The following is a 26,489-nucleotide window of genomic DNA, read 5'->3' on the forward strand; positions in this document are numbered from 1 at the left end:
AACATGAAACATAAGAATTAAAAAATGTGTTAGGTAACTTACTATATTGCAGTGGGCACATTATCCAAAATATATTATGATTTATTTGTATATTGTATAAATTTACATGATTTGGATATAAAATTTTGAATTGGAAAACATTACAGAAATAATATTTTTCTATTAGATTATTAGATTCATACATATTCCAACAAACCTAGTGCAGTAAAAGGTAATTGTAATACCTTTTTTCGGTTTGTGCAAAACATACAACCATAGAATAACAACTTGCAGCGAATCAACACATGCACCTTTTTACATATATAAAATTATTTTTAAATGCTACAAATAAGCATAGAATTTAGAATCAAGACTTAATAATACAAATGATATTTATAAGATTAACATAAACAAGTTTTGGAAAACAATGATATTTATACTGTTCAAATTTTGGTTATTTAATTTCAAGTTTCATGTATAAATAAGAAATCAGGCACCTAAGGTAGAGTTTCATTCCATCATTTCTCTCTTTTTTAAGTTTTATCACACTTAACTTAATTTGTAATTATTCAGCATAGTATGTACATATTTCAATATTCATGTAACATATTTATACACTAAATATAAGTGAGACATTAATCCCCATTAAATTGATCAACTCAATGTAGAAACATTGAAACATTGAATCAAGAAAGAGTTGATCTTGAATGTGAGGAACTTAACAGGAGAATTGAAGTCAGCTTCATTAAAAATCGAAGTCAAAAAGATCTGATAGACCTTCTTCCGTGCCAAGGCTGAACGAGTAGTCAGTATCCCCAAGAGGAGGTTCCAACGACAGAAAGGGCTCGAACGAGCAAACTAAGGGGTCTGCTGAAACACAGAAAAATAAGTATAAATAAATTAAAAAATATGTATATATGAACCAAAATATTATAGAAATAAATAACAAAAACATAAATTTGTGAGACCACTTCCATTTTGTTTTAGTTTATCTATGAATTTGGAGACAAAATTATTTCTAGTGTGTTATTAAAACAGCATCATATTTTGTCGACTATTTGTTATCACCGTCAAATTAGATAATATTGACTCCCAAACAATTTAAGGTTGAAATGTTAGTAGAATATAGATACGCCAGAGCTGAATCCCATGGTGCTACATATATATAGTAATGTTTTGCAGCAACACAACATTCAACTCAAGAATATCTTACAGCACCCAGTTTTAAAATGAAGCATTAGAATGTTAAATAATAATATTATATTCCAAATAATCTATAATTTCATTTATTGTTAGATTGTGTTACATTCCTCCAATGATCAAACCACCAATTAGGAATAATGTTAAATGTTACAGAGCAACAAAAATAATGAATATAATAACTTAATGAATATTTTGTTCAATAGAAAATATAAAAATAGCACTATGTTCATTTATGCGATTTTTGAAAAACCATAATAAAAAAGCAAACAATATTTTTCCTATTTTTTTTTTTTTAAATAATAATAGTCAAAGATTTAATTCTAGTTGATGAAGTGGCGAGTCTCGAAAAATTAGCACCTAACCATACCCATGATTTCAGACCTCCAAATAATCTGAAGAATAAAAAAAAAAGTTTTTTAAAACTTGTTTGATATTCTCAAGAATGAGCATAGTTCATGCTGAAGAAGTCAAGAAAGGACTCTGTACAAATTTCAAGTAAATGGGTCCAGTAGAAAATAAGAAATCATGAGTATAGTAGTCAAAAAGACAGAAAAAAACGCGTTTAAAGTTTCGTAGGAGAAAGAAACAAGGGAAAATTATCGTGATTATACAGCTAAATCTCGGAAAATAATAGATCAGAAGAATGCCCCTTAAATTATATTAATTTTGTTTAAAAATTACTATTCAATTCATATTCTGACAAATTATGGGTCTCGGGTACAAAATTTCAAAAATATTTATGGAAAAAAATGATTAAAGATATATTTGTTCATGATATTTAATATTATCAGTTAATATGATCATGATATATTCAAAATCAAAAACACAAACTGCCAGAATATTAATTATTTCAGAATTTGCCATGCCATCATAGTGATACTTTTAAAAATATAAATCTTTATATTGTAGATGATAAGGAAAGCTTAGCAAGAACTCAGACTGTGATGCGAATTTAAAAGCAACGTATCCCAACCTGAGTCCCTACAAGCAACCCTTAAACAGATTCATTAATTTGAACTATGAGCATGCTTTGTTTGTTGTTTCATGTTGTTAACCCAATTAAAATTTACATTGTTAGTAAAATAAAATACCAATAGTCTCCAGGATCTCCCACATTTGAAGTAAGTAACAAAAACTTTGCTAAGAGAATCAGATTTGTCTGAATTCGTTATAAAAATATTGAGAATATTTTTTGAGCATTGAAGCAGAAGTGAACATACAGCTGATACTAAATATGTATATGTATATGTTTATATATTTTTTTATCATTCTTGAACTTAGATATGATGAAGTATAAGTTTAAAATAAATTTGGAATAAACTGCTTAAATTTTAAAATACAATTAATAATCATCTCAATATTAATATAATGAATGAAGAATGCTGTATGAATATTAGTAAACAAAGTATCAAGTCTATGCATACAGTCATGCAGTCATTAACATTCCTATTTCAGCAAAGAATATTTAACTGGACATATAAGATTAAATATAGTTTAAGAAAATAAATATATATGATCAAAGCACACTCACCATCATGTTGGTTCTGCATCGAATCCATAGGATTGAAGTTACTCACATCAGACATAAGATCATATTTTGATCCTAATGTGTTATTGTCGATAGGTTCGTCTTTAGGAACATTAAAAGCTTTAGAAATCACAGGATACGTAACAGTTTGTTGTAAGTAATCAATCGGTTCTTCTTTAATAAGAGGTGATTGACTGTTCTTATTATCAGTTAAGCTCAGTGTTGTATTTAAGTTTCTCTGAGCAGAACCTAAGTGTCGACTTAAAGGTCTAGATTTGTACCGTGGACTAGTTCTATGTTTAAAGTCTTCATACACCGGGGTCAGTAATGGCTTTATATCTTGTAATAGCGGGTCTGATGGTTCAAAAGGTACTTGTGCAGTGTTTCCATTCTCAGGACACACAAATACTTCTATTTCACCAGTATCAGTCTTCATGTATATTTCATATCCATCAGCATTAGGATTTGGTACCTTTTGAAACAAATAATGTGTTAATAATAAAAAAATATTTAAGTTGAAATTGAATCTAATATAGAGTTGTTACATAAAAATAATACCTTTAATTGTGCTTCTGGTGGAGCCTTAATTCCTATGACAGTCTGATCTGCAAAGTCTGGTATGCTTTTAAGATCTGCATAAGTGATGTAAGCATAACTTTTGTTTTCTGAAAGCTGTCTTAACTCGCATTCAGCATTTTGCAGTAGAGAGTCAAGCATATTTTCTTTTGACTCTAACATTTCAATATCTTTTTGAAGAGTTTTAAGGTCTGAACTTTCCACTGCACCTATTGATAATAAAAAACAGATACTGAATAAACTCGTATGTGAAATGAGTAACCCTGGCAGAAATAAAAAAACTGCTCTTTACTCCACATTGAGAAAATATCATGAACATTTCTAAGGACTATTTAATTATCATTAAGCTTTCTGAATTTATAGCATCTAGAAGTATGAGTTCGTAAAAAACAAATAAGTTGCAGTTGATTCTTACCGCCACATTTCCATTGAATATTATTCTTGGATTTCTTTTCTAATATTCCTATACCCTCCAGTACATTTGTTATATCATAGATTCTGCGCTTTTGAACATCTAATTGTATACTAGCAACATTTAAGTCAACAACTCCATCGGGAGAGTTTTCAAGTAACTGCACAAACTTCTTTGTGAGTAACCCGAGTGATGTGTCATAACGTGTACGTTCCACTTTTTTACCAGCATTGCTAGCACCACCACGAGATCCTTGGCCGCCACCTCTGGGATTCCTTTGTTTGGGAGTCCTAAATTTTGGTCGAGGAGGAGGAACTGGGACTGAACTTGTCATGTTCAAGTTAAGTCGACGTTTGACAGCCTAAAAGAAAAGGAAGAATTAATATAATAAATATATACAGGTGTATAAAATATTAATCAACTTAATGAGTAACATTTAATGACAGGTACAGATACTACAAGGTGTGGTACTTGTTAACAAGTCATCAAAAAAAGTTCTTGATTGATAAATTATATGAATTATATTTTATGCCATTATTACTTTATGTTTATAATAGTATTCCATTTCACATACTGCTTTGATGTACTTCATAAAGATATTTTTGATTTATAACCTCAACAACAACCCTCACACACCTACAGCAAATTCCGTACTCAAGATAACCAAAATATAATCCGACGATGGATGACGTATGATGTATCAACTTACTCGTATTCAAAAAGAAAACATTGTATTGTTCATCAATTTTAATCAATAGAACAATGCATCCTTATTATATATATAAATATAAACAATATTACTATACCAAATATAAACTAGTGGTGTATGGCATCGTGCCTTAAGGCTGGAACTTCCCGTACCGTAACGAAATGTTCGAGGAATATTAAATGTTTTCAAAAAGATTATTATAAATTCCGTAATATCGGATAATATTTATAAGAATTATATAAAAATAATCACAAAGTTAAAATAAAAACTCGATTTCTATCTGCACTCTTTGCTTCGTATCTCCGAAACGGCTAGACCTGTCTTTGCCAAAAACTAATCAGCACATCTATCTATCAATAGGAATCGAATGTTTTTTTAACCATTCAAATCCGTTGATCAGTGCGCCCGAAAACGTGGACGAAAAATTGTGTCCACACATACATACATACATTCACACACACACACACACACACACATACATTTTTTCTGAGAATGTTCAGAAAAGGTAAAGATATGCAATTCGATTTTTGGACGATTACAATAACTTACCCACGAGATGTTGAATAAATAATATCTAAATGCAGTTGCTATGATAGAGTATCTCAGGATAACAACAAATAACATTTAAATTCTTTTTCTTTAAAAACGATTGGATATCTAAATTTAGTTGCTTTAGTAGAAAACTTGTAATAACCATCAAATTAAATTCTTTTTAGGAATCTATATATTATATTGTAATTAATATTATAAATTTAATCATAAGTTCATTTATTAGATTGAGTTCCTTATTTTTGAAGATCTTTTTAGGTGGCACCCCAATTCACCCATCTATATTATTATAATTGGAATTACTTGAATAATAATGTAAAATACGTAGTAAAGTATTATTATATATATATCTGTACGGAAAACTGGTGTCACTGCTGCTTGATTTGGGTATGGAACATAATACCTGTGTTTGCAAGACCAAAGCTCGTACCATTAACCCATGACAGGCCCTTATCAAAAAAATAAATCTACTTTAGATATTTTGATTTCAGTAAGTTATGTAGTAATAGAATATATTATAAAAGCAAAATGCAGTACTATGATAAAGGACTTTTAATTAAATACTACTTGGTGTATTTGTTTAGAAATGCTAAAGATTTTTTATTTGTTTTATATCGTCCTGCTATCAATATTATCTCAAAAATAATATTCAAAATTAAATTATAATTTAATTTATAAAGAACAAATGTGTGAGTATATTTGATAAAAGAGCATCAGATGTTTTTGTTTCCAACCCTTATCTGTATCTTTAACTTGGAAATTTGATTCTTTACCTTATACCTGCAAAATGAGGTACATACTATAAAAATAATTATTGCATCTATAAAGTATAAGAATACGATATCATTAAAGTAAGTCATATAAAAAAAATAGATCTACATGGCTTTCCCAGAGTTCATACTTGTTAAACAATATCTGATTCTTTATCAGAACAGGATCTTTTAGGAATTTCCAGCAGCCAGACGTCTATAATTATTAAATATTGATAGAAAACTTTGAAAGCAATAAATTTGTGTTTCTCAAGCATTGACCGAAGTAGATATCATTTTCAAATCCAATATTTTGACCCCAGCTCTTCATTAAATAATTAAAGATTTTCAAAATTTTGATGTTAAATATATAAAATATTTGTGCGATAAGGAAAGTGTGGATACAAATAATCTTGTTGATATCTTGATTTTTTATTTTTTAACAAATATGTATAGTCTTGAACTTCTATTATATTATATGAATCATAGAATATAAATAAATTCACTTAATACTACAGCTTTATTCATTCTTGTGTTAGGCAATTAATAAACTAAATATGAAAACTGATCGATTGTAATAAATGCCTAAGAATTTTTGTTTCGAACTACCCCTAATTTAAAAACTTGTAAAACTTATTACTAATTTCAAATAATCTTCAAAAATCGTTATAAAAAAGTTCTATGTGAATTAAATATATATGTAGTTATTATTATTACCATTGCTGATATGAATTAATTAGACAAACCCAAATTAATTTTCTCTCAATCGATCAAACCTCTTGCGTTACTCGACAAAAAAGTTTAGAAGTCTTCCCAATAAAAATAAGGTCATATTATTGTCGCACACCTTCCTTATTACCTTTTGACAAAGACTCGGGGGTAAAAATGTGAGTACCAGTACTGAGCAAGGAAAGAACGTTTTTCTTTAGAAACATCTGTCACCTTTTTAGCCGATCAACGACTTTTAGGGCAGATGCATACATACTATAGATGGGATAGGTAATACTGATTATATAAGGTAATCGTCGTATAAGGGGAAAAAGAATCCAGGTATGAATTAATATGAATTAAAATGGTACAGTATTAATGGGACAAGAAAACCGTAAATCTGAGCATTGGTGTAATGTGAAATTTCACATCCAAGGATAAGGAGATTTATTCTCGCTCAATGATATTTTTTGATAGGACAAAGAATGGTTGATGCTCATAGCCCCAAAATAAATCGTATCATGAAATCAGGATATAATTTATATAAAGTTAGATGAAGAATGATAGTAAACTCATGTAGCAAACTTTTGTTCAATTGCATAGTATAAATATATAGCAATAATTAGATCAATTGGAGCAGCATTTAGAATATATTTCTACAAACTTTGAATATATGAGTAATTATTATTATTATGTAAAATAATCAGTATATACATATAATTGTTATGCTGTGTAAATATATTTACACCGGAGTAAAGTACAAGTCTATTTTTGCATGATGGAAGTTTTCAGAAAGATCGTTGTAGCAACCATTAATGAAATCTTCATATTACTATTGAAAAATGCTGAAATTTCGTGGAATTACAGCTAAATTAAATTATAATAAACTAAATTAGTATTCATTAATGTGTACGCTTTATAATACAGGTAAATGGACTTCTATTTATGGCACATTTAGAATCTGCTATAAATATTAATTGATCTACTCTCTCAAAATTGGTCACAAAAACTTACATAAAGTTTTTTTTTTATTAAAAAACTGTAAAAATTGTATTGATTTAATTAAAATTAAGAATTATTGAATTGTATTGTATCTAATCTTTAATCGTTAACATATCGCTAAAAATTTTAAAATAAAATGATTAGACTTGATATTTCCAAATGCGACAAAACGTATGAAATGTTTTTCGACAATAGAACATTTTCGCCATAAATGTGTATTTATTTTATGCATCTCTTATTAAACCGAACGCTCCAGTGCGTTTATACAAGGTCTTTTAAAATACTAATCAAACAAATTTCAATACCGTGAAATACAGATGGTATCAATTGAACATTAATTTATTATAGATTTTTATGCCACGACATTTAGTTAATTTTTATCTCGTAAAATGATACTATACCAAAGAAAAATCAAAGTAAAAAAAGGAAACAGTAAATTGAGAATGGTTTCTAAGTGGCAAGTCGTAAGAAGGAAAAACAAAATCTCTTTAGCTAATAATGAATTTATTAGACAATAATAATAAATAGAGATTGTACCTTACAAAAAATGAAATAGAGAAATGGTGAACATAATATAATAAATTTATCTTTACATAGCTTGATAGCCTGTCATGGTATAATGGTTAAGAACGTGGATTAGCACAAACTAGTCTAGGATTCGATTCTAACCCTTAACAGCTCGATATCAAACAGTATGACATAATCGCCCTTCGTGGGAATTGCTGCAACACATGCACTCCAACACTATTATACATATCTAATATGTATAGTCAACACAGAAAAAAAGTAGTTGTTCTCGACAAAAATTCCAGTTTTGGATGTACGATAGCAAATACAGCTTATACAACACGTAGTTATGATAAAAAAATCTGTATGAAGTTAAAGGGTAAGGCACAAATGAATTTATCTTTAAATAGCAGAATTCGATTACAACCCCTGCTAGCTCGATATCACGCAGTATAATATAAAAATCGCCCTTCGTAGGCATTGCTGCAACACATACACGCCAACACTATAAGATATACACATATATAATTTGTATAGCCTGCACATAAAAAAGAGTGGTTGTTCTCGAGAAAAATACTAGTTTTGGATGTACCATAGCAAATACAGATCATAGAACATGTAGTTATGATCCCCGTTAAAAAAATCTGCATTTAGTCAAAGGGTAAGGTACATAAACTTAGTCATACTTTGACACTTCGAAATTAGTTTGACTTGCAATTCCTTTCCACTCATTATTGGCAGAATTAATACTTATAATTATAATACTATAATATTTAACCACCGGAGAGGCAGCATCCGAGTGGCAAGGGTTAGTTACTTAATAGGCTTGAAATTAAATAAATTTTATTTAATATATCGAATAATTATTTCAAGAAGATTCCATGTATACATATATAATATCAAAATCAATATAATAATTTTGATCAGTAGGTCAACTTATAAAATAAAGACCTTTATTAAGGTGTCGACAAAAAAAAAGTGCATACAGGAATCTTTTTATCTGCGTACAAAACTGGAGAAAATCGTCCAATTCAAAGCATTTTAGAGAGCTCTGGAGCATCATATGAGACCCAAGAACTGGATTTTTAAAGGGCTGGCAGAAAACAAAGTGAGAAAAACGACAACAGAACATTTCTCGGCGTGCTTTGCGGTTATAGGTTTCGCGAAGGGTAAAAAAATGAAAAATGTTGCAGAACCAGTTTCGGTAGCCTTACAGACAGAATGGGCAGAACCTTTAATTCCGTGCGCTATTTTTTGATTTGACAGAAGAGCGCCGGTCGAATTGGCTTATAATATGCGTAACTTTCACGAAGGAGCATTTAAGGGGAGCATCAGAAACATTTTGTAAAATGACAAGTATAATTACAACAACGCAATTTTAATATTATTCATCTTAAATAGATCGATAGTGAAAAACCCAAAATGTTATTTTTTTTTTACAATTCGGAACTATTCTTACAATTAGTGTACCATGAGTTGTTGTGATGTACGGTCTATTGCAACGGCTGGGAAACTTCTTTAATTATTACCCCAAAATATTATTATCTATGTTGATATTACCCCCATGGAAAAGAGATATTACCTCCATATGGACAAAAACGTAGCAAATATAGTTAATATCAATTAAAAAAGCATACTTTTTACCCCCAAAAACTCTATTTTTACCCCATTTGGAGTAATTTACCCTGGTTTCCCGACCATTGGTATATTGCCTAGTATTATTAGAAGTCAACCTGGTCGTTGTCTTTTTTCTTTGTGATGAGATTGATGTCAGATATTAACTGATGGGATGTTAAAGGGAAAGGAAAGCTGCTGGATTTCCTTCCAATAATGCCAGGTTATAAAATAGGAATATTTATAATATAAGTAATAAAAATAAATAAATTTTCTAAATATTAAAAGCTGAGAGTATTGTAATGACAAATAGTAAGTTACTGTTCCGATTAAACTTATGAGTTCGTTTAATTTTGTCTTGACTTCAATTCTTAGTTTCAAATATTGAAAATCGCTACAGAAAAGTTGAGCTGTTCTGATGTACACACTACCATTATTGGAAGACTATATAGACTGCTGGATTGTCTTCCAATAATGCCAGGTTATAGAATAGGTGCAGATTTGTATAGTTTGTAAAATTGATTATATAATTCATAAGAATAAATAAATTTTCTAAATATTAAAAGCTGTGATTATTGCATTAGACAAATGGTAAGTTACTGTTCGATTATATGTACTCATGAGTTCGTTTGATTTTGTCTTGACTTCAATTATTCGTTTCAAATATTCTTGAAAACCCTTACATAAAAGTTGAACTCCAGTGATATAATTCCTAAAGCCTAGCATTATTAAAAGACAACCCGGTAGTTGACCTTTTTATTTGTGGTGAAATTATTAGACAATTCTAATAGTGGTGAAATATCATATAACACACAGTGAAAGAACAACCACTGAGTTTTCTTCCAATTATGTTAGGTTATAAAATTGGTGCAATACCTTATTATTGCACCAATGCTCCGAGAGGCTAATTTTCACTTGAAAACATAATTAGATCTAATTTCACTAATTTTAATAACTACCAGTAATTTTCACTACTGCTTAATCTCAACCTATCTCAAAACGTAAATAAAAGTTTTATGGTTGTAGGACTAAAGCTTATTTCGTATTACATTTATTATCTTATTTTATGTATTATTATAAATTGTTATGTAGTATTGTAATTGTACTGTAAAGTCCATTTGAAGATATTCTGAGGGCTCTGAAGGGGTGAAATGAATATTTAGATCTGTTTCCAAGTGAAAACTGATATCACTACTGCTTGATATTAAGCTGTCGGGACAGGTATAGAACTTGGAAGCTTGTGGTTGGTCAATGGAATACTTGTAAAAGATTTTAAATAAATTTAAATAATGGCATCTTCAATAACATGTCACACAATTGAAACATTTATGAGTATTCGAAACTGATACGAATAAATGTTCGGATTCGTAGCCTCGATGCATCTAAATTTTGATACCAAACTTGTATAATTATTAGAAAACAACAAAACCGAGGTGATAGATTTATTTACATCTGTCATAGATCAAGATCAAATTCGGTCATTCAATGGGATCTAGTAGTAAGGTTATTGCTCTTACGTTAATCAACAACTATACGACGTTCTTATCTATTGTTGTGTATTACAAAAACGTTTTTCGCTAGGTTTCCGATGCAGCCGGGTGCGGCTGCTTCCAACCGTATATTCTAAAGAATTATGGACCTCTAATGTAATGTAACGTAATGTAGGGCAAACAGCAAGATTTATACATACAATTCGAAAAGGAGCACACATAACGCATATTATATGTATGTTTATTCCCTCGATTTAGAAGATGATGTACCGAGTAGGTGCTACGTTGTCAAATTGAGACTCGATATTCTAACACTAACGAAATTCTTGCACTGCGGATTCACAAGAGGGTTGGATAGTAGATACAGGCGAAATTATACAGTGACCGATTAAATTCATTTAAATTTTTTTAAGTATATATCTACACTGTTAATCCAGTAGGATATGGATTATTTTGTAAAATTATTTATTTAATTACATAAGCCCCTTAAAATGTTAGAAAATAAATCGTTGATGCCGCAAACGACAAGGCTTGAAAATCTATTCCCATTTCGAATAGGTTGATATTAAGCAGCAGTAAAAATATATTCCTAAATATGATTTTTGAGTGAAATAGCCTTTTAGAATAGCGCTGCATATATTATATATAGTATCAGTAGAACCTTGCTAAAACAATTTGCCAAGTCCAGGACCAAAAACGCGTCTTAAGCGAGAAAATTTATTACACATTGATGTATTACATATTAAATGGGATAGGATCAACATGCTTTAAAGGGCAGGAACCGGTGTAAAGTGGCGTATTATGCAAAAAAAATCGTATTAAGCATGATCATCTTAACGTAGCTACTACGACATAGTCTAATGGTCGGTGAACCGGGGTAAATTACCCCGAATGGGATAAAAATTGAATTTTTGGAGGTAAAAAGTACCTATTTTTAATTGATATTTATTGTATTTGCTATGTAGTTGACCTATGTGGGTAATTTCTCTTCGCCATGATGGTAATATCAACTTAGACAAAAATATTTTGGGCAATGATTAAAAAAGTTCCCCGACCGCTGACATAGTCTAATAATAGAATGCAATATGAATGAAAATATGAATTTCTTTAAAAAAAATTCTACATTATTGTCTACAGATCGCACAAACATTTTTGTAAACAGTTCTTCTGTTAGTACAATTATGAAAAATAATTGTACAAATAAGGCAGTTTTAATGTTATTACATAGTGTAGTGCATATCCTTAAGATAAGCAAATTTTCCACTCGATGAAAACCAGCATTAATAATAATAGCTTAAACGAATGAAACTTATATTTGAAAAACTTTTATGCTGAAAGTTGAATCAAGGATTTTTTAATTAGTTAATAATGTCGATGATTGATTGAAGAATAATTGAGTCATGAAGATTATATTGCATTTTTACTCCAGAATTTTCCGTCATTGGATCATTTGTTTATGTAAATCTCTTTTTTTTTCAATTAGACTTAGAATTTCAGAATTCCAAATATATATAAATAAATCATTATAAGAAAAAGCTACTAGAACAACCACTGGGTTGCCTGCTAATAATGCCACACTGTAACAATTACAACACAACAACTCATAGAATACAAAGAATAGATCTGATTGCTAAGTAGAAAATTATAAATGCGATTGCTTAATCATTTATTTCCTCCATTTTGCAAATAAAACCTTTAAATTTTTATTATTAAATTTGAAATAAACAACATTTCATTATCACGACATATGCAAGCAGCTTTTTGACTATCAATTAGGGCCAATATTAGTATCAATTTAAAATTATCAATACCAATTGAATACAGTTGGAACCATATAATTACACGTATGATAAACGATTTAAATAAAATCCTTGAAATAATATAAAAAGCTAATTATTCGCGAACAATTCTTATAGATTTTTAAGCAAAAAACTAGTCTTACAATACCAATGTCAAATTCTATGCAGTTTCACGCCGATCTACGCATGTATGTAAAATGTTATATGACGACTTCAATGATTAGGCATAATATGAAGTATAGAAAAAAATATGAGTTAGAAATTTTAATCCAGAATTGCTAAAATTTTTAGTATCTTTCTAAATAGAATGATTTGAAATGAATAGAATATATTAAATTTTGCAAGGGTTTATGATACACTCAAGCAGATCCAATGGCAATATTGATAATGGCACCGTACCATGTGAAGAGAAAATACTAGAGTTAATATCTACAAAACACGCAAGATTTTATATTATAAATAAAACAGCTTGACAGGAAAATAGAAATAACCAAGTTGCTTCACATTGCGAAGTAAGGCGTTTCCAATATATAGATACTGGTAATTTGATTTTAAAACAACGCATTAATTCCCAAATACTTGATCTAAGCTAAGCCTATCCGAAAAAGAAAGATTTGCATAATCAAATTATAATAGGACCAAAAATTCTGAAGAAGTAGAAAAGCAATATGATCCACTATATTTTCACTTGACTTGACTTGATTCTTTAATCAATCATCGACATTATCCACTAATGAAAAAATCCCTGATTCAACTTTCAGCATAAAAGTTTTGATATAGGTATATTAATGACAGATTTACAAATTCACTTTTTCTATATTGAATTATTAGTGTTTTTGTTACCAGTCATTTCGTGGCATAAAATCATCATAAAAATGATACATCAGAATTCATGATGAGCAGTGATACATCTGATCATCATCCTCAACTTAATTCATGATAATAATAAAGAAGAAATTTGCCAAAGAAATAAATAAAATAGATTTTGCAATTGAATGAAGTAATACAATTAAGGAATACAATTTCAACCCTCAAGTTAAATTACCAAACAAAAATGCAACAGATTTCTATTATATTTTACTTGCAAAAGGTATATGCATAAAAATCAATATACAAAGAAAAAACAATCTTGAACTTACCATAAAAAATAAATAAAATCCTAAAATTAAAATCAATAAAATTCCTTTAAGTAAACACTTTTCTCTGTGAACTGTTGTTCCTTATTTAACTAAATTAAAGATATAAATCATTAACATCAGATGCGAGGTCATACCTAAATGGTTTAAAGTGTTAAGAAAAGTATCTCATATTTCTATTATAAATTTCATCTAAATATTTCCAGGTTCATGGAAAGTCTGATAAGCAAAGATTGTATGAAACAATAACTAGATTAACCGTACCCGTAAATAGTTATTAAAGGGGTAATATTCTATTAATGAGTACACAAATGACTCAAAATATAAATCATGTACTTGATGCAACTATTTTGGCAAATTTCATTAAAAAAAATCTCAAAATATAAATCATTTTAAGTGTTACAATAAAATAAATATATTCAATTTCAACATATATGAATTTACTCTCGTTGCATTGAAAATTCTTTAAAAATGCTTTGTATTTGAAAAGGCAATAAATTTTATTAAAGTATAAAATGGAGAACTTAAAAAGCACAACAGTTTAGAATACACTTTAGGATAAAAAATAAAGATTAATAAATATCACGGGGTACTCATCTTACTCATTTTGATGGTGATTGAAATTCACAATACGATTCAATAGCAAACAACATGTTCTGTTATTGATGTATAAAGTTTTACCTGTACTTAATGATCAGTTTTAGAAATTACATTACCACTTAACTAAATAAATTCATTCCAAACCCAAAATGAAAACAATAAGACACACAGATATTCATGAACATTAATTGTACTTATATATTTCCATTCATTGCCAACAGCTGATCAAAATAAAATTTACACCGAAAACATATACAAGGAAAGAAATAGAATAATTACAATCTCTTTGGAAACAACTAACAAACTCAACGGCTACTACAACAAGATTACATGAATACACATCTATTAATCCTTAACATACAAAATTAAGTCATAACCCAAAAATTATACAATCCACCTATGTGGCTCTCATCACTAAACAGCTGTTTGACCCTATTTTTTTGCATTATCGTTTGAAATACATAAAAGCATAATGTGGCTGAATGTACTCGATAAGTAAAATAATATCAAACAAAACTTTAGAAGCAAATAAAGACCAATAGAAAAAATGGTTTCTAAAGCATCTGATTATTGACATTAAGTATCAAATGCAATTGAATATATAGCAACAAATACAAAGTAAAAAAACATTTTGAAATATAAATAAAATACGGTAATAAATTCACTGTACATGTAATACAAAAGTTGATGATAAATGCATGTATATGCACATTTATATAAACACATAAAAAGTGGTCAAAGTTTTTCGGAAATAGATTTCTTGCGCTTATGAAGCCACAATGAAGTTTGATTAGCTTATTATAAGAAAATTGCTAATAGAAATGTGCTTGATATAGATTATCTATTGATATAATATTCAAGGTGAAACAGATAAAGATAAAATGGTAAGTTTCCTACCTCTGTGGTCTTAGGTGGAGCAACTGGTATGTCCCGCATAATTTGATGTTGAGGAGTAGCACCGTAGCCATGATCCACCAAATGATAACTAACAGTAGTCTGCTGAGGGCTAATTGATGTGTACTGTTTGACCATTGATAAATCAGGACTAGCATTGGATTTTTTAAGCACTGGCCCCAGACTTCTATCATCGTAATCAGTCACCATAGAACGTTTAGTAGTACTTCGCCGCATCTTGCCTTTATTTTAAAACAATTCCACAAAACTTTATCTTACATGCATGAGGAAAAGTATGTGGTATCTTTCAGGTTTCGTTTTAGGAAAGAAAATCTGCAAAGAAAATTTTTAGGTAGCAATATCTTTGTAAAGGTGAATGCAGTGAGACCTGTCAAATATGTTATATAAAAATTAAATTTGAATAAAGTTTTTGCGTAAGGAAAATATAGATAAAATAAAGATTTATTTTTGACATAGCCAAAAAAAATTTAGGTTATTATCCACCGCCAATAAGGTGACTTACCTCAGCATACGTTCACTGAAGTACGGATTTCGCATGCTACTTTTACATGTTATCTTATGTTAAAACACTGTTTTTTAATCAAATCTAATAAATAAATTGTTTACCAAATATAGTATTTCATTCAATAATAACGTATTTTTGTCTGCGTCACCTTACACCCAAAATGAAGCTACACATCTAGCGACGCACATAACATTAGTAAAGCAAAACATCCACTCGGTTAATGAACCAAATATGACACAATACATCCACTCACCTTATTTGCAGGAACATCAGGTCAATGTTTATCAATATCGGAAGATAAAAACATTATTACAATTCGGAAAAATTATTCAATTATGCTACATAATCGTTATTTAAATAAAAATGTCTGCGTGCGGCTTCGAGATCGAGCGAATGGGTACTTGTAAATGCTACGACGCCTACCGCTCAAAGAAAACTTGCACAATTGGTGGAAAAGTGACAGGCAAAACGCCCGCTAAATTTAACATACACTTTATTGCCGATTACATTTTCACCATTCATGATTTATTGCAATTATTGGAAAATTTTAATAAATAAACTTGTAATACACTGTAACCGCTTTTAGTTTCGTTTGCCCTCTCTTTTTGTACAATGCTCAGAACATCTGGCAAGGCGACGCAAAAGGTGGCGCGAACTCGTTGCGCATGCGCACCGACACGTTTCGAAACCAACCCCAAAGCCGCGTCATCGGCAACCCCGCAAATCGCAACCCTAGGGAAAATTTTTCATATGGAAGAAAAAACATGGATTTGCTAGACAATAGAATTACTGACAAACTAGTTCCTTATGTAAGATGGAACTGGTTTCATTTTTTTTCATTTGGGAACTAAATACAAAAATTTAATAACATTGTGCTTATTTATTTAAAAAATACATTTTCAATATTAAATAAAAATATTATTTACAATTTGTCTTAAAATTCATAAACCAATCAAATCATACACAACATGACATTTCTACTACACATTCAAATACAATTTGCAAACTCTTAAATAAACAAATCTCAAACAAATTAAATAAATTTCAAATTGCTTTACCATGTGCATGATCAGATTGTCAATCAATAATAATCAGATTGATAAAATATATGATGTCCTTAATACTATATATCAATGATAACGAACAATTCATATCGATTATGCTCAGGGTCATTAATAATCTGCATAGCCGAGTATGTAATTGCTTTAACCTCCGTCCCCTGTGGATGCTTTCCAATCGTAAATTCTTCTCCATAACATCTACATTTAATTGTAAAATCATCTTCATCGAATTCATAAATCTCTAACCTACTGCATATTAAATATGGCTCAGCGCTAAACAAAAATAACAATTCATCAAGAAAATGATATAACAATCCTTCCAAATCATCTCCATGAGCTTCTATTTCATGACATTGAGTTATTTCAACAGATTTTAACTCATCTGATGTCATATAACCAAACATAGAAATACCACATTGTTCGAAGGCCTCTTTCAAAGAATCACCCCATGCGTGCAATCTAATAAGAAAAATATTGTTTTAAATCAACTTGTAAGAGATTCAAATAAAAAATTATAAACAAAATTCTTACTGCACATCAGCTGTGTGGTCCAAATCTGTGAAATAAAATCAGAAGAATATAACCTTCAAAAGTACACATGGCCTTAAATAATATAAGAGTGATGTGAATTTTAAATTAAATTAGTATCAGGTAATGTATCCCAAAATTGCACTTACATTCATATTTCACTGGGGCTTGTGGGGGCTCATTAATAGTACATGCCATTTTCTCTTGTCAAAATAGAATTCCAGCGTGCACGACTACTAAAGTGACAGCCAGCTTGTGAGCAACTTCATACCATTATGATGGATGTAAACAACAGGTTAAGCAATATCAGAAAGTAAAAAAACTAAACCTTAAAATACAGTAAATGTTTATTATAAGGCATTTAAAAATGATTTATTGTATTCACAATTGCTTACAAGAGCTTTTAAAAGTATATTCTGATACTATATGTCCTTAAAATTGAATTAAAAATTATGGAATAAAATCATTACAGAGTTGGTATGATCTTGGTTCAATGGCGCGTTTTACAAATTTTGGCGGGAACATCATTGCTGTGGTATCGTCAAACTTTAGAAATTCATCACATAAAACTTTTAATAAATAATTGGTAATAATATAATTACAAATATATGATAATATGAAGTCTTCTATATGATTGTTACTAATACTTCACTAGTAGCAGAAGGAGCCCCTTCAACCCTCCAAATTATAACTTATGAAAAACAAAACAGTATTTTTTTATCATTTTATTACAAAACATGTATACAAAAAATAAGTTTCTTCACACTTGTACAAATAAATAAACAATATTTACAAATTGCAAGATAATGGCATAATATTAAGTCTTAAAACTAAGTTCGCATCCACTACCAAAATATTTGCTCATTTATACAATTTTAAATTTTGTATAAATAAATCTAAATTTTCTTATTATTTAGTCCTTGATCTTTAAAATTATTTCTAGTTTACATTTATCTGATAACTTCTTCCAAAGGAAAATGCCTAAATGAATCATTAAATATATCTGTGAAAGCAGTGCTGACTAGGTCGTTGATGAGAGGCTTGATGACAGCAAATCCTGGTTGCCAGGCTGAATTTATAATAGAATCTAGGAATCCCTCTATAAAAATTAAAATATACACAAATATAAAGTCATACCACAAAATGCAATTGTCAACAAAAGTAGTTTAAGATAATTTGGGTATAAATAATGAAAAATTACAATTATTACCTAAAACTTTTTTTCCTTGGAGAAGATTACTTATGTGCAATTGCATGTCTCCAATTCGATCAATTTCAACACGAACTTTAAGACGTCCTCCTGATTTGCCTACTCTAGTAACTGTTGTGGTTTGGCTAAGAAAAAATATTAAATTTTGTATACAAAATAAGAATACTTTGCCACAAAGCCACACATATAAGAATTATAAATAATAACAAAATCTTTTTACCATGTGCTGTGGATAAATATAATATTTCACATAAGCAACAAAACAGAAATTTGAAAGGCACAACTTTTTATCAAGCTCTTCAAAGGATTGATTTTGAATATAGATTTTATTACTTTTTAATTTAGGAATTTGATTGATTAATTTAAATTTCACATAAATATTAGTAACATTACGAATTTACCTATAATCGTAGAGTGTTAAATTCCATACTCCCTTTGAGATTATATTGTTTCCTAAGAAAATTCCATTAAATTCGTAGTTACCATCTAATGATTTTTCTGGAAAATACTGAGAATAAACTATCCTATTGCGTTTCTTATCTAATCTGAAATATAATACATTTCAAATTAATGTAGTGAAAATAATAAATATAGTAGAATAATAATAGTAAAAGAAAAATATAGTTAGGATACATGCAATAATATAATAAATAAAACATTGCTAAAGTGATGCACAGATTTCAGTAATGAAATATTTTCTAATTTAGATATGTTGTCGTTGGAATAATAGATAAATCAAATAAATAAGATATCAATTGTTTAATAAATTTCATAATATTTATGAATTAAAATATATCATTCAATTTTTAAGTTTGTATTAAGATTATAAGAAAGATTTTGCTCTGAAAAAGTCATCAAGATCATTATAGAATAAAAGCAAGAGTAGAATTCTTGTGTTATCAACTAAAACTTATACTTTTTTATCATTATTATCAGTCTAATTATTAAATCAAAGAAGGCCTGAATTAAAAAAAAATTCAAATTTTGAGTAATTTCAAATTACCGGGTCTTGGTGACTTCTGATTGTGTCCAACCGTACTCACTGACGTTGGTCAGGACAAGTTTATAATTTAGCAAACTTCCTCCTCGCCTTTGTTCTATGTAGGGACTACGATGAGGGTCGAAGGGCGCTATCCCTAAACTGGGTAGACCTAATTGGAAAAAAATCAATAAATTACTCAAAAATGAGAAAATGAAATTGATTTCAATTTATCCCAAAGTAAAAATATAAATTATTAATTAAGCAAATATTAATAATCTAAAACACAATTCAACTTATCTAAAAAGTTAAAAAAAATATATCATATTTGGGTTTTGTGTTAAATGGTAAATATGAAGAAATTGCAATTTATAGTTATATATTACACATAGTTATTTTTTAATAGAAAATAAAAAATCTCCAGCTAAAGTATCATCCTCTTCACTATTTTGCGACAACAATGGTTAATGTTTATTCACGTGCTGACAAAAAATTGTCTAAATTCCACATCTTCAAACAAATCCATTAAAAATATATATGCAAAACAAAAATTCTTATATCATATCATAATGTATTTGATTTATGTCTCAAAATTAATCGAGATATATGTGAAAGTTTGCGTGTTTCTATCAACCAAACAAGTAATTTTATATATATATAAATAATTTATGATATACCCATTTAATAACGCCCATGATCATCTCCAAAGCTATCACTTTCATTGCAGATTAATAATGATTATATATGATAACATTAGAAAGATATTCACTTTTACTCTTACCTGTTTTAAAAAGCGGCCTCAAATCATTAAAACTTTTTGTAAGACAGCTATCGAATTTTGGTGTGTTGATATCACATTCTTCAAAGAATTTGGCTAAAAGAGGGAAAAACATAGTTAGAAAATATATTTGGCAACATTTTTTTAATTTTCTAAATTTCTAAATTTTCTAATTTGTTTTTCCTATCTTGTCTGGCAATAGTAAAGTTTGCTATTTACTTGGAATAAAATAATTTAAGTTAATAAATAATTCACTGTTGTTGTCATATAAAGTCTGCAACCAATTCATCTCTTGCAAAAACTTATACTGGGTAAAATAATATTTCAAAATATATTCCAGTTAAATAACTAATGTCGGTTATGACCACGATATGGGCTAATAAGTTAAATAATTATCCATGAAACCATTACCACAAATTATGTTATTTATTACGAATATATGTAATATTTCAAAAAACCCACGCGTACTCACAATCGATTTCATTTACGTTTACATAAGATACAAGTTACGAGAATCTTTAACAAGTTTTTCTGAGTAGAGTTAGGCTAAATTTGAAGTTCTATGAAAAGAAGTTTCATATTGTTTTTTAGAAGTAAAAGTTGATGATTCGTTTTGATATTTGTAATAAATGCAGCCATTCGACGTTAAGTAACTTTGACTGTGTAATCATATCAAAGAAAGTGGCACAGTATGGAATGAGCGTCATGATTAGATGCGCACATAAAACGGAAAAAAGACTGATATTTACCAAACATTCTGACAAATAATTCAAATCTTACTAATTATTTAAGGAAAAACTAGCACGAGATAAGGACATGCATGGTATAATATAATATACTAACAATGGATGGTATACGAGGTCTGTTCAAAAAGTTTTCGTAATTTTCGTTTTTTCAAAAAAATATTTATTTATTCGTCTACATTAATGTGGTCCCCTTCAAAGTAGTCCCCCCCAGATATAATACACTTATGCCAGCGTTTTTTCCAATTTTCGAAGCACCCTTGATATTCACTTTTTGATATGTTCTTGAGCACTCTCGGCGATTTTCTTCAATCGAGGAAAACCGCCGTCCTTTCATGGGTCTCTTCAACTTTGGGAATATGAAAAAGTCACACGGAGCCATATCTGGTGAATTTTTGCACTTTGCAACACTTTATTTCATTTTTTACGCAAAATTTAATACAAATTCTTTGACTTTTTCAATTCTTCCATTGTAAAAATCGCCGAGCTCAGAAAAACACGTCGAACCTTAGCGACTACCACAGACAAAGTAAACAGTGAATATAGCTGAAAATTTCATCATACTTTAGGGGCATGTATACCAACACAATAAAAAAAAAATTTTGACAATCAGACACTCCAGACCCGCGAAATTTAATTATTAGTAATTCCGGGTACTTTTTGAACAGACCATGTATATATATTATAAGAACGTAGCCCTATATGCACAACTTTATTGAATTTTCATAAATAAACGATGCCCAATACGATGCGATATCAATCGATATCTTTCAAAAAAACTTATACCATCTGTTATTTTATTAATTTAATTTTATTTATTAAAATTTAATTTTATGTTCTACTTTGTGTTCAAAAAATATATTTTATTTAAGTGTTGGCATCAACGATGATCAGTAGACATAGAAACAAATTCACATAGAGTTCATATGTTCTACAAGCGTGTCCCATTATTCCAAACTTTAATGATATTTTATCCTAAACTACATTTCGCGAGCTTATAATATTTTACTATGTTCGTTTATTACTTACATAAGTTGCAAGAGTCAATTTTTCAACATTTGATTACTAAGAAAGCACCAATATTTACCAAAAACTAATCAGCATGATTCCCAACTGATATTTCTCGAATTTTTAAAAATAGGTTCAGGTAGTTCAAATTTTTACAAAAATAGGTTTATGCTTATTCATCTATGGGTTCAGGATTTTTGCAAAATGGCAAAACGTTGACGAAGAATTTTGCACTTATAAAATAAATTAATAGTTCATAAATTGCAGTATATCAAGTGATGAATATTCTTGTCAACGCAGAAAATGTATGAAAGTATTTTAAAAATTTTTATATTTAAAATTTATATTCATTACTTATCAAATTAAAAAAAAATATTTAGAAAAAAATATTAACTGTTGTAATGATGTGTAAATAAAAAATATGATATAAATCCGATTTTCTGGAGAAAACAAACTTTTCCTTATTAACACGATGAAATTATACAACTTTAGTCGAGATCTATATATAGTTGTACATTCAGCATTCAACAAATCTTCTAAAATATATTTAAAAAAAATTAAGCAGTATTATATATTATAATAGTGTATATTATAATTTATATTTGTATATTGATAATAAGGTGCACAATGAAGGAAATACTAATGAGCAAATTTATATACAAAGCATATTTTAACCAAAGTCACTTCATCTGGTAAAGTTTATTTAAGTAAATAATAAAAAATGTAAAAAATATAGTACGAACAACAAATGGAAGTATGCTTTCTCATTGCATGTTGTAGCATTTGATTTCATGGTATGAATAATCCAATATTTATATTTATCTACACGCATATAGACTACATTACGAAGTTCAAGTTTTTCTCTTAAAAGATAAGATGCAACTCCATATTGCTCATCGTTACAAAGTAAAGGACTCCCGGAATCACCATAGTAGATGGTTTGGTTTCGGTTGGCAGCCAAGCATATATCTGATTTGCTTATTCCAATATCAACCCATTTTCGTCTACAGTCTTTATGAGAAAGTACTCCTAGTTGCACAGATCGTAATGGATTATGTTGACGAATATTCGATTCATGTTCTGGATCCACCCAGATTTGACCCCATCCAATAGCTGTACATTCGTCAAATAATTCGCCAATATCCAGAGATGAGTTACTACTATGTGCCAACTTTGCTGGCTGGACTACATGGTTGAAATAGAGCGAATCTTGCGTTGAAACTAACGCTAAATCATTTGTCAATTTATTCGACAAACTTTGATAGTTAGGGTGGATATAACAATTCTTACTCTTCAGTATCTGAACTTCTTTCCTATTTTTATACTTTTGGCAGTTACTGACTCCTGCGATTATCTTAAATGAACACATCCAGAAAAAAGTTAAAGGTTGGACACAATGTGCGGCTGTCAGTATCCATCGATGATTCACAATTGATCCACCACAAAAATGATATCCAGATTTTTGGAGAGAAACAATATATGGATATTTTTCGATTGATGTTATTTCTCCGCCGACTATCCTGTGGGTATGGTTGTACGATTTTGGATTTGAAGTTTCGTATGTTTCGTGAATGTGACATATTATTATTATAATGAAGGCATACTTGATCATTTTTAATCAACTGTCAGAGGAAATCATTTATTTAGGTTCATTATAAAGTACTCCTGAATTGCGGTATTTGATAAATATTCTTGTCAACGCAGAAAATTTAGAAAATTTAATAAAATTTTTACATTACTTATTATAATCAAAAAGTAATATTTAAAAAAAGATCTATTTAAACGATGTATATATAAAAAACATGATCTAAACTAGTTAATCATTAGTTGCATAAACTTTCTGATATGTGTGAATAATGGATTCAAACATCTTTTAAAATTGCGATGGTAAAATTTGAAATTTTGACACGAGCCACTATTTCAAACTTTGGTGAGTTTTAATATAACATTTTAGTAGTTTCGTTAAGACCATGAACCTTTTGTCATCATATAAAAATTTATCAAAATCGTTAAAAAAATCTGCTGATTTCCAACTGATATTTTTGGAGCAGTTTTGAAATTTCCAAATTAGTTGCAAAAATGTTGAAGAATGATGAATGAAATAAAAAAAAGGAAACCAGATAGGAAAAATTATTTACTTATTTTAAATTATTATTTGCTTTATTTGATAAGGTGCTTTGATTAGATAAAGCTAATAATTCCTTAATATATGTATCTAAAACGGTATATGTTACACACATAATGTGTATAATAATACATAAAATGTATTTATATAAGTTATTCGATATTATTTACAAGATTATACATATGAATACAAGTCAGTGTCGTAAAATGTTATAGGTATTATGGATGTCCATTGTGCAACTCAGTGTACCATAAAATAAGTAACGTTGCAGAAAGCTGAATGTTTCAACATTTAGAAATTACTTGCATAAAATGAAGAGATAATACTTACAGATAGTAAAATAATAGATTAAATTCAAATTTAATAGGCAAATTCTAAATTTGGACTTTTGTTAAATACTTATAAAAATTAATTGCACAATATTGGCAGTAGGTACTAAAAGTTCATAATGCAAACGAATGAATATTTTATTGATCAATTGGTTCGCTTTATCATCTATTAAAATTTGTGTCATCCATCTGTACACTTTCAATTAATTGTGTTTTATTACAATTATGTGTTTTAAAATATTTGTATCTTATATTTTGAGAGTAAAACTCTAATTTATGCTATGAGAAAAATACTAGAAAATGAATTGCTCGTGTTCACAAAATGCAATGCAAATAACGCAAATATTGACCAACATAAAAAGTATGATTTTTATGTTGGTCAAACTAAACCAAAATGTATTTATTCACTAAAAGCAATTAATTAAGGTAAAACCTTGATTAGATATTTGTTTATATCATGCAACAATACCATATAATAAAAAACAAATAAGAAAACTCACCAATTGCAGCTAGTTCACTATCACTATCACCAACAACCTGCACAGCACACAAAACAATTGCAATATAACAGCATCGTTCAATTTTGCTTCCACGCATTTTCAATTTGTCTCGACTACAAACTCAACTAAATGTCCTGATATTCGTTGAATGAATACTCAATTTAAAATTTTCTATATCCAATGCATTCTTGTTGATTTAATTTCTCTTCGTTCACATTAATATTCCAACTTGAAGAAAATCAATCTTTACCTGTGAGAGTTTACGCGAATTATGAGCGCGTGTGCCGACTAGAGTGGCTCCCGATGGATTGAGGAGATCTTCGAAGGCCACGGTGATGGTGATATCACATATGATTACCGAAGAAAGTTACTATAACATTCCCCGTAATAAATTGGTTAATCTCTTGTTGTAAAAGTTAATTGAAATATACAACTATATATGATAAGAAAATTGATTGATTGTACAAATATAAGTTATTATGTGGAAACCAAGATTGCTTCTAAATAGCTTTAAAACTAAACTACCATATTGTAAAATTGACTACAGTTCAAAAATCCAAAAAAAGTCCAAAATAGACTACAATACAGTATCTAGTATTAGACAAGTACAAAAGACAAGCCTCAAAGACCGTGGTGCACCTATAAAGTCTCTTGCCTGAAAACCTACTTAGGAGGCGTCCATTAATCACGTGAGGTTTTTAAAGTGAGAAGGAATTTGAAAAAAAAATCACGAAATATCACGTGGAAGAAAGGGGGAAGAGGGTATAGTATATAGTATAACCCAAACATTTTCAAAAAAATTCAAAAATTTTACAATTTTTTCTCGTAACTAAAAATACACGTGATGTTTGGTTGGGGAGAAGAGTAATTTTGAATATAACCACGTGTCACCAAGGGAGAGGGGGGGTCTGAAAATCCTTAAAAAATCGATCACGCGATTAATGGACGCCCCCTCAGAGCCAGATTAAAATAAGAAAGTTTATTCTAGAATTTTTAACAATCAATCTAAAATCAATATCGATAGTCTTCTTATTTGTATTTTTAAAATCTACTTTTATTCCTACAATGTTGTTAGTTCATAGTTCATGTTGTTAGTTTATTCTGTTAGTATAGTTGTAAATATAATAAAAAAAATATAATTGCAAAAATAAAACGTTTCTAGAGATTGTTATATGCAATTACATAAATAGACAAAGATTGCTATTCAGGTCATTTAGCAATACGATGCAAGAATCATGATAGAAAAT

The 26,489-nt window shown here is 29.1% G+C and overlaps 4 protein-coding genes across 7 annotated transcripts; all 4 read right to left on the reverse strand.

Moving 5' to 3' along the window:
- Nucleotides 1–358: 358 nt before the first annotated feature.
- LOC113369964 (transcription factor E2F2-like) lies at nucleotides 359–16,594 on the reverse strand. 4 transcript variants are annotated; one of them, XM_026610595.1, is made up of 6 exons: nucleotides 16,235–16,594; nucleotides 15,459–15,697; nucleotides 3,702–4,059; nucleotides 3,269–3,495; nucleotides 2,714–3,182; nucleotides 359–849 (listed from the first exon to the last, which is right to left on the reverse strand). In XM_026610595.1, exons 2-6 carry the CDS (start codon nucleotides 15,690–15,692, stop codon nucleotides 725–727), a joined length of 1,413 nt encoding a protein of 470 aa, XP_026466380.1. In that variant the 5' UTR covers nucleotides 15,693–15,697; nucleotides 16,235–16,594; the 3' UTR covers nucleotides 359–724. The 4 variants fall into 4 exon arrangements, with proteins under 4 accessions (XP_026466380.1, XP_026466379.1, XP_026466381.1 ...); XM_026610594.1 differs by having other exon boundaries at nucleotides 362–849; nucleotides 15,459–15,788; XM_026610596.1 differs by having other exon boundaries at nucleotides 363–846; nucleotides 15,459–15,788.
- Nucleotides 16,595–17,013: 419 nt separating this feature from the next.
- On the reverse strand, nucleotides 17,014–17,846 carry LOC113370515 (protein archease-like). Its single transcript, XM_026611189.1, has 3 exons — nucleotides 17,720–17,846; nucleotides 17,574–17,598; nucleotides 17,014–17,501 (listed from the first exon to the last, which is right to left on the reverse strand). The coding sequence occupies exons 1-3, from the start codon at nucleotides 17,766–17,768 to the stop codon at nucleotides 17,105–17,107; spliced, it is 471 nt and encodes a 156-aa protein (XP_026466974.1). The 5' UTR covers nucleotides 17,769–17,846; the 3' UTR covers nucleotides 17,014–17,104.
- Nucleotides 17,847–18,520: 674 nt separating this feature from the next.
- On the reverse strand, nucleotides 18,521–20,826 carry LOC113370229. The gene is made up of 6 exons (XM_026610902.1): nucleotides 20,757–20,826; nucleotides 20,541–20,633; nucleotides 19,784–19,931; nucleotides 19,182–19,325; nucleotides 18,781–18,905; nucleotides 18,521–18,669 (listed from the first exon to the last, which is right to left on the reverse strand). The coding sequence occupies exons 1-6, from the start codon at nucleotides 20,824–20,826 to the stop codon at nucleotides 18,521–18,523; spliced, it is 729 nt and encodes a 242-aa protein (XP_026466687.1).
- Nucleotides 20,827–22,991: 2,165 nt separating this feature from the next.
- On the reverse strand, nucleotides 22,992–23,900 carry LOC113370230 (chymotrypsin-1-like). The gene has a single exon (XM_026610903.1). The coding sequence runs from the start codon at nucleotides 23,898–23,900 to the stop codon at nucleotides 22,992–22,994; it is 909 nt and encodes a 302-aa protein (XP_026466688.1).
- Nucleotides 23,901–26,489: the final 2,589 nt, after the last annotated feature.

Source organism: Ctenocephalides felis, unplaced genomic scaffold, assembly GCF_003426905.1.
Source record: "Ctenocephalides felis isolate EL2017-DRISC unplaced genomic scaffold, ASM342690v1 CF-g0.4_SCAFFOLD_01492, whole genome shotgun sequence".
Taxonomy (NCBI): domain Eukaryota; kingdom Metazoa; phylum Arthropoda; class Insecta; order Siphonaptera; family Pulicidae; genus Ctenocephalides; species Ctenocephalides felis.